General features: G+C 39.2%; 1 protein-coding gene across 1 annotated transcript; it reads left to right on the top strand.

Moving 5' to 3' along the window:
- The first annotated feature begins 287 nt into the window (after positions 1-287).
- Positions 288-5,737, top strand: LOC115238006 (UPF0602 protein C4orf47 homolog). The gene is made up of 4 exons (XM_029811477.1): positions 288-632; positions 2,944-3,131; positions 3,585-3,861; positions 5,201-5,737. Exons 1-4 carry the CDS (start codon positions 566-568, stop codon positions 5,584-5,586), a joined length of 918 nt encoding a protein of 305 aa, XP_029667337.1. The 5' UTR covers positions 288-565; the 3' UTR covers positions 5,587-5,737.
- Positions 5,738-9,739: the final 4,002 nt, after the last annotated feature.

The following is a 9,739-nucleotide window of genomic DNA, read 5'->3' as shown; positions in this document are numbered from 1 at the left end:
ATTGGCAGTCGTTACGTTGCCTGTTGGCATTGTGTACGTACCATTACGATGTATATGGCTTGGCTAAGTCAACACGCCGACAGAGAACGTCCATTACTTCATCAAACCCCGGCCATCGTCGACAGATCCGTCCACCACCAATTTGCCAACAATCGCGACACTCAGTCAGTATAAACAGGCCCGGCTCTTTGACTACGGCACGTGTGATAGCTCAAGCAAGGTAATGTAGTTTAGTTCCGTGTAGCTTTAGGCTCGGAATACATGGTCTTTCGTTAATTTCTATATATGTTGTGCGTCTCGCAGTTATATAATAATAATAAAATAAAAAACGGAGCTTGAGAATAGACACAACTTACGAATTTATCATTCATATATGTATAAATCGAATTGTAATCTGAAATAAATTCTAGAGACAATATCGATGTATTTTAATGTAATATACGGATCGAGAGCTCTTCATTTCTATATCATTTACATATCTGTGAGCGCTGGGATTGAACAAAGGATTCGCGTTGCAGTTTGCTGATTCGTATCTCTTTTAGAGAAACGGGAATATAGAAAGACGATGCGGTCGCCGGCAAGGACGTCTCTGGCGAATTTTCGGTTTAAATTGCAGCCTTTAATCGCAACGGGTGGGTCGCCGGATTAATTATTTAAACCTCTTAGACTAAGGTTGAATTAATGGACATGGCCCCTCAATGTTACCGCGACATCGATAATTCTGTACTTTCGCGACCGTTCTTAATAGACCGTCCGGTTTCCGTATTGGAACACGTGTCAATTATAGAATACGGATAACTCGTTCTGTCTCTTTTATATTTATGACTACGCCATTGTTGTCGCCGCTATTGACATGTCTTCTCGCGCAAGCCGTCTCGTAAACGGATAGCAGAGGATTAAAGTAATTGAATTGGAATTTCAGAACTCACACACACACACACACAAACGAAACGTTTCTCTTCGATCGTGTTCCACTTAGAACGATAAACCCTGGTTTGATCCTTTCTTTAATTTTTTTCTGTAATCTTCCCGGATAATATTTTAAACTAGAATTATTCACGATAGGTATTTTCAGCGTCGATTATTCTTGCTAATGAAATCGAATCAAGACAGTGCGACCTTTTGAAACTGTCGATATCGTTTATCGCTTTTTAATTTCGACTCTTGCTAGAGTATACATCGTAAGATAATAATCACACACTAATTGTTTGCTATTTCCGCGATACTTTGGGAAAAATAATGATGAAGCGCAAAATATTAGGGAATCGTATGTTAACATCAGGTATTTATAAAATATTTATTTTTTTATATTTTACATGAGAAATTTAATTTTAAATTATTAATAATTTAAACTGTTCAAAGATGAAAATCGCCGCATAATCTCTCTCCTTATTATTTTGACGATTCTGGATCATTTTAGAGAGCGTCAGTTTATAAACTATACGTTATTAACCTTTTAATGGTTTCGGGGAATATTCAGTAACCAGAAGACACATCATCATCATCAGTTTTCTCCAACGCGTTGAGTTGAGCTGAGTCGTGCCAATCGTTCGCCTTCCATTTGCAAATTAAATGGTCACGTCCTTGATTTCAATTCCGCGGAAGGCAATCCCCGAGTTTCCAATGTAACTTGTCTTAAACTCGGCGACACTCCGGGACGTTTAATCTTAATCGATCTACCACCTTATCGGCGTGGCCGATGTATATCGACATTTTTCTATTTCCATCGCTGACACCTCCTCCGTCGACCTTCCTACCACTTTCGCCTCCGTCTCTCGTTCATCCCTCCTTTTATATATCCCTCCTCTCTTATATTCGTTTATCTTTCCAATTTCTCCCATTCCCCATTTCTTCCTTCCTGGGGCAGTCGATTTCTTTCCTCGTCGGTTTCTCGCATTTCGCTTTTTCCGTTACCGCTTTCCCGCAGCCTTCGCTCTCGACCACTTACGGATTCCGCAACTATTCTCGTTCGGAAACCCGGCGTCCTCTTAGCTGCCTCGAGTCTTATCTTAATGGCTTGCCCTGGCAATCGAAAGTTTAGTTATTATCGCGGCCGTTGTCGCCCCGCTTCGCGAACTATACGGTGGATTGCGCGGAAACATCGTGCCAGATAGGGACTGTGGAAATTATCGGGTTGACGCATACGCATGGCTACGGGCGAAGATGAACTCGGCCTTTTGGAGGCCTGGAAAACTTTTGGTTGAACGATATTGCCGTAACGCAAGTTAGATTGTTTGGAACGTTATTAAAGCGAGACCGCGTTTCGATTGCTATGATTTGAATATAAATAAGATGGTGGAAAGATAGTGTAGATTACGAAGCATTATAACAAGCGACTGATTGATTCCGAACGCAAATTGATTGTCATAGATATTTTTCATTTAAGCGCTCTATCATTGCTCGTTATCTCTCAGGAGACGACGTGACTTCTCTATTTCGACATTACAAGACCAGAACAGTACACAGATAGAGTCGCTCTCGTAAGTACGCAACTCCTTCATTCTGTGCAGTCTATTCAAACAGGCGGTAATGAAATGTTTCCACTGTTACCACAACGAGAATGCCGCTAGATATCCGCTGGTACCGGCGTCAACTCATTAAGGATGGCTCGTTACTGACAGGAACCAGGTCAATTACTCATAAGTTTATAGTTAATCTTCAAGATGCCGTAACGTGATTTATATTACATGCATTACTATATTATATATATATATATATTTCATCGTGACGTGATAAAGCTTTAGGTTACCTTAGAGAGAAAATAATGCCGAAATTATATAAAAATAAAAAGTATGAGTAAGAAACGTATAATAAATGTTCCAATTGTCGGCCGTGAATATGGAAAAATTGATCTCGAGCGAGTGGGTAATGCATATTTCGATAAAATTGCCAATGCGTGTATAACTATAGATTTCTAGAATCTTCACAGATGAAGCTTTCCAGGTTTCTTCAGTGATCCTGTATCGGGCCCTTTTGATCAGTATCGGGGTCCTGTACAATTTCGCGAGGGCATCGAGAAAGGGCGTCAAATTCTCAGTGGACCTTCTAAGAAATTATTCGAGAGGAAATTTGAGCGAGCTTTTGAAGGCGAGGCACTTACGGAACCGTGGCGTGAAGAAGTGAAGCAACGAGTATGTAAAAATGTTCTACATAAAATCAACCTGACCATTCATTGAGACTAACAATAAGAGATGAAAAAGCTATGAGAGAAAGGAAGAAAGCGCGTTTGTGTATAGGATTTATTATATTGATTGAAATTTAAATTATAATTAAATCCTTGTCAGAGGGAAAATTTATACCTCTTAAAGAATCTCTTCTAATAAAGTTTAATTATAATTTAATGTGCACGATTATAAAGATTCGCTAATCAAGCTGAAGCTGATTTGCAGCATTTGATTAAACAGCGCGTAAGACACGTCATTAAAATCGTTCATTTACCAATATTTGACCTGCGTCTTTAATCTGCTCCAATCGTACTATTCGAGGTTGCTTATTCCAGTCTAGTTTTCGCTTTTACAAGAAGGAAGGAAGGAGCGAAAAATGTGTTCTTTTTATACTATATGCATTTGACGGGACTGTTTCAGTTACAAGATGAGAAAAGGAAGATTGGTGGCCGCATGCTACCGACATCTCCATCAAAGAAACACTCGTCGCCCGGAGATTGGTATGGATGCTTTGATAAATCTTCTTACTTCAGTACGGAACCGAGAGTGGAAGCGAAAAAAAAGACACCAATTCTGCCTAATATGAAGATCAAACCCAATCCGCTTGGTGGACCGGGTTACGCGGATATTTGCCTCAATCCTTATCCGTCGTATTCCCACGAGCCTTACGATCCTGTCGGAGGGATAGTTCGTAAAAGTAAATGTGTTTGCGTTACGCTGCTTCTGATCTGATCTTCACTCTCCCTTGCGCATAATGCTTGATAAATTATTCATATGCATAATTTTTAGCGGGCGATACGGGTTACGGAATGTGAATGCCATTAAGATATTTTTAAAAAAGTAACTCCTCACTTAAAAAAAAAGCAAAGTAGTAAGCGTACTCTTAGTATTGCTTTCTCTTCTCTCACTCTTAGTAACTGACATATTTTAGAACGACGAGTTTATTTCGATGTTGAACTGAATATGATGAGAGCAGGAGTCACGTGTACAAGCGCTGCTACAACTGCGCTGTTGTCGAGCAAATTCTCCTTTCCTTTCTTATTTTATAAAGTATATTATAAAGTACTTTGGAATCTATAATTCTTCCGTTACGAAATATATGTATTCTGCAGACGGTATTCTATACGAAGAAAAATTAATAAGTCTTGTATATTGCATTTTTTATTCTCGAAAATTGTTTGAATTACTTATACGTGAAATATAATTTATACAATAATTTTTATTTTAATTTTTGTAAATAATTATGTATAATTAAATATGTATCTTTGTCACCAAGCACTAATTATTTTTGTATAATTAGGCAAAATTAGTACCTATAATAATATGGATTTTTTTTTTACATTTTATACTGCCAATAGAAACGATAACTAAAATTATTTTAAAATTTAAATTATATTTTGTCATCTTTCTCACTTTTCTTTAATTATTTCGCATACACGAACAATGTGCTATAAGGACTATTACTATGTGAAAAAGTAATAATAAGAAAACGGAATATAGACGTAGATTGAAATTTTATCGGAATACTACCTTCATTTTATATGGCAGCATGTGATTAATTATAGTTTTATTATAAAACAAGAATTGTGTATTTTTGTTGCCTTTAGCGAGGAAAACATTTTTAGCTTTCACGTAAACTTTCTGGAAAAAAAAATATTCGGCAGTAATTAAATAAAACCTAAATTAGTGTCGTAAATATCCAATTTTTTTTCTTTCAGAGGATTTCTTTAAAATGCATAACATAAAAGCTTCATATATGATAGAATATTTTTTATATTAAAAAAAAATAAAATCTAATTACTACTAAACTTTGATAGAAATTAGAATTTTCTTTCGCGTTATCCACTTATGTATTTATATATTTTTATCCGAAAATTATTCTTAGTCAATATATTTCTTTTAATACATACGTAAATTATATATACATAATGTGTTTAATTTCTGACAATTTTGTGGATTTTAAAAGTTTGTTTTAATTGTTGACGAACGTGTCTTTTCTTATTTATTGAATTCTAAATCACAATATTTTGAAACAGAGACGGTATCTGAAGGCCGATTCTTGACGACGAGTGCGCCGTTGGATTATTTTCCCCCCAATCCTTACGAAGATGAGATGCCAGGACCCACTTACGTCCGTCCGGTCGAAATTGCAAGGAAGAAACTCGGTATGGCGCGATTCTACGTCCCTTTCCCCAAGAAACCTGGCGGAAGTCACGATGGTTGCTTCAGCAAGTTTCCAGAGTACACGAACGATCCATATGTTAAGGATAAGGCTAAAGCTGCCGACAAGCTTAAGTTTATAAGCGGCGGACCGTCCCTACGTTCGAAATATACAAATAGTATTATCGCGCAGGTAACGAAGATATCGTGCAACGCCCGCAATTATACGAAATATCGAGAACGAGTGTATCCCCTGCACTAAGAAAATTTTTTTAATTGCACGAAAACTCGAACTTTTCCTTCTTTTTTACAGACGAAACTTATTTCTGCGTAATTACAAGTTATATCGAACTTAATTAAGAATAATTAGATTTAATTTAGTTTTCTTTATAACTTTTTATTCCTTCTTTGTTATATTTTATATGATTGTTGTCTTAATATTTGTATTGTTTACATGATTATTTATGAATAAATTAATAATTGAAATGTATTATCTCAGACGAACCGAATAATTATTAAATTTATATATATCTACACATTTATAAAAGTTTTAGTTTTCATTCTAGTTTATGAAACTAACTCTGCTCTAGGCACCGTGAAATTTTCGGAAGACGTCCGGATGCGCTTCCATTTAATCGTATCCGCACAATACATGCGAGTTCGTATCAGCGAAGCCATTGCCTCTTACTATCGCGCTTCTATCGTTACGATGTCGGGCCGACAAATCGGCTTTTCGGCAATGACCAGTGGGCCATGCGCGCCGCAAACACGGTTTAAGCAGTTTCCTGGCGATAGTGCCGAGCCCTTTCAAAGCGAATCACTCGGACGCGTTCAATCTTACGACCCTAATGAAATTCTAACGAACGTTCTATCGCCGTTCAAGTCCACTTTTGGCGATCGCAATTAAACGTTCCCGGCAAACATCCCGTACTTCGGACGACAGGACCATCAGGCCGAATGGCTGGCAGAAATCGCAGAACTCTAAAGAGGGAAAACGAAGTTACGAAAGGTTCTTCGTATTTGGCCAGGGACAAGTAAGGACGCGTAATTAGCGGGACGTTTTACTTGCTACGGAAGAAAAAAAAAATAGCATGCCTCTCTTTCATGACAGGGCTAGAATTAACGAGCAAAAACGTGGTCCGACCACACATTCGTAGCGTTATATACTCGAGAGATAAATGTGCCATTCATCTTGAATTGCGGCGTGTTAATGAGTCGTGCGTCTCTTAGTATAGGAAAGAGGAAGGGAGGTTATTTGAAAAATTTGTCGTTTTTTGCATAAAACAATACATTGGAACGAAGAGCTTTTTCATTATCTCGGCTCGCGGTATTTCCAACTGCGGGGAGGTGAACGGTGAATTTTTTTTTTCTGGCGAATGAACTTAGTATCTTAAACTCGTGACTTGCGTAAAAGTCACCCGACGACCCGCCGCATAAGGCGGAGTGTTACGTATAGAAATGCAATAAGCGTTTTCGCCTCTGAAAAATTTCTCGGAAAGCACGTGGCAGACAAGAAATGGCAGCGGGAGCGGGTATGATTCCACGAGATTTATTCCGCGGTTGAAGCCGACCATTTCTCCGTGCCGTGTCGTTGCGCCGGTATTAAACATTCCAAGCATTGCGATGCCTCTCCAATACTCACCGGTCTAGGTAGGAGCATTGCACAAGACTCGACTCGAAGCACAGAGTCGCACGGATATCTTCGCGATATATGTATAGGTATATAGATCGTATGTATCCCTGAACGTGCGCGTTTCCGAAAAAGCATCGAGAGACGAGAGGCAGTAGTTGAACCGAGATACGCGGGTTAGAATATAAAATACCAGAATACAAAGAATTTAAGTTTGATAACTTTAATGAAATCTTTTTGAGATAAAACGTCAAACTTGAAATCGGTCTTATGTGAAAAGATAATAAATATAATTATGATTCCACTATGTGATATTTTTTTATTAATATCGAATAATATATTAATTACATTAATATATGTATTATTACAAGAATTATCAGAAAATTAGATTTTTATTAATTTATTATTTTAATTATTCTTCGCTTACTTTTTTTTTCCTCAATAAAAGCTATATTGTTATATCTTCAAAGTCCATTAGTCTTTTCAATTAGCAGACGTAGAATGCAAATTATCAAAAAGCAGGCGTACCAGTATTCTCCGTTTCGATTAATTATTATCGAAGAAGTAGATAATTATATTGCCGTCATTCGGCTACGTAAAAGGTTTTATCATTAGGGTCAACGAGATTAAAACGATACTCTTCTTTCCGTGCACGGAATCTGGTCGGATGTCTTTATCCCGATGTCCGCTGAGGAAAAACGGGAAACGTGATTTGATTTAGTATAGAGAGAAGAGTCGCAGCAAAGTTCGCACGCTGTGATTCTTATTTATTCTACGCAGGATCATATTGTATATCTATATAAACTCTCGAGAAATTATATTTCGCGCGCGATCGGGTACGTACTATAAATAACGTGGCCGCGTGGCTGCTGTAATTTATCTTCATTTGATTTCAATGCTTCGATGTCCGATAATTAAAGGACGGCCGACCATGCAATATGCATTCGAATCTTAAGCTAGCTTAGTGTCAAGCTATCCCTTGTAAGAGGGAATGTTCTCGAATGAATTCTTATACGTTAGCATAAAATATACAGTATCACAAATTTTGCTATGCATACATCCGAAAGATATTCCGTATGGAAATTTTATCGTCACGGCAACATGCTAATACGAATAAATTGGTCCGCATGGGCTCTGCAAATGATCGCAGAAGCGAGAAATCGCCGTATTACGGCGATCAATAATTCCTTCTTAGATAACGATGCAGTATCCGTATTATTTGCATTCTCTTGCGGCAATCTGCGTCTTTTATTGCATCTCGCTTCCTATTTGTTGATTGGTACGCGCACAGATAGAGCGGCACGATGCCAAGAGACGCGGAAGCAATGAAATTGAAGCAAAAAAGAGAAGAGAAGGTGTAAAGAATCGCGTGAGGAGAAAAAACGGAAGCGGAGATCGGTGACGATCCGAATGAAAGGAGGGTAGAAGAAGAGAGCGAAAGGGTGGAGAGAGAGAGAGAGAGAGAGAAAGGAACAGGAGGGTGAAAGGGGAACCAGACGATCGCCGATAGCCGATCGACGAACAATTCGGTTTTGTCGGCTCGGTAAAGAGACGAGGAAAGAGCGATAAGAAGGGTGTCTCACGTGTGGAGCGAGAGGAATAGAATGTTCATACCTACGTACGCGAGATATTTGAGCGAGAGAGTGAAAGAGAGAGAGAGAGAGAGAGAGAGAGCGAGAGAAAGAGAGAGAGAGAGACAGAGAGAGAGAGAGAGAGAGAGAGAGAGAGACGCGTCGAGGAGCTTTAAGAACGGAGAGAGCTGTATGCGAGCGAGCTTTCAGCGCAAAAGCTGCCGTAAAGCCGGCCGTTTCAACGAATGTTAGGAATATCTATCTCCACGAGCTAAATCCAGTATATACATTGTAAGAATGGGTTGAATGGGGATCGCTGGGAGATTCTAAAGAATATCGAATGCGGCCCTACATATATTCCCCCGGCGTGATCTCAAGAGCACCGGGGCAACTCACACATCCGTTTATACAATAATATCGCCTTGCTGCACTTTCGAACTTTTGATCCACCCTGCGTGGGTTTCGATATTACGCCGAATCGCGCCGTGTCGTGTCTTTTCCAACTCGGAGCCATCGGCGTTATCAGGCATTTGATAGGACTCGTTCAAAGTGGATACCGATCGATCCGTGACAGAGCGATATAAGCGACGTTTTTATCGCGAAGTTTGTCGTGAAAACGGTTCTTAAGTACCTGCAACTCGCGGGGTTTATTATTCCGCGAGTTATCTCGGAATATCTCGAAAATCCACGATTGTTAAATCGTTCATTGTACGATTATGTTTTGGCCCGACTGTCAATCGCATGACGCAATTACCATTGTCCTCGTTGTATTGCTATATGTGTGTATGTATGTGTGTGTGCGTGTGTGCGCGCGCGCGCGCGCGCGGATGCACCGGCGTATACTCTTTTAATTTATGAAGAAAGTTTAAGGGAGCTGTCTTATTCCTGCGCTACAAAAAATACGAGCTCATCGATCTCTTTGTATAGACGTTCAGTCTGCCGCGACACGCGCGATTAGAAAGTTCCGCGAGAGCCTGCTCGAAATTTCGACGATAGTCACGGTGGGCACGTCAGCCGTAAATCGTCGTTACTGAAATTGGAACGCGTTTTCACGCGGTCGCGCAGGATGGACCAAAGTGGGTTAGATAGCGAATCCCCTTTCCGTCCCTTGATACGACAACGATGCCCTACGAAAGTACAAAAAAGTTTATTATACATATGTAATACGTATGCATATAGAATGCCACGCCATTCCGTTTTATGCTTTTAATTTC

The sequence above is a fragment of the Formica exsecta genome, unplaced genomic scaffold (assembly GCF_003651465.1).
Source record: "Formica exsecta isolate Colony F162 unplaced genomic scaffold, ASM365146v1 scaffold318, whole genome shotgun sequence".
NCBI classification, from domain to species: domain Eukaryota; kingdom Metazoa; phylum Arthropoda; class Insecta; order Hymenoptera; family Formicidae; genus Formica; species Formica exsecta.
This window is presented reverse-complemented; position numbering and strand designations above follow the sequence as displayed.

Excerpts from the sequence above, each read along its gene's own strand:
- LOC115238006 (XM_029811477.1), top strand. The coding sequence starts at position 566 with ATGCGGTCGCCGGCAAGGACGTCTCTGGCGAATTTTCGGTTTAAATTG. Across the intron at positions 633-2,943 it reads GCAGCCTTTAATCGCAACGG|GTTTCTTCAGTGATCCTGTA; the intron begins GTGGGTCGCCGG and ends GAAGCTTTCCAG. Across the intron at positions 3,862-5,200 it reads CGGAGGGATAGTTCGTAAAA|AGACGGTATCTGAAGGCCGA; the intron begins GTAAATGTGTTT and ends ATTTTGAAACAG.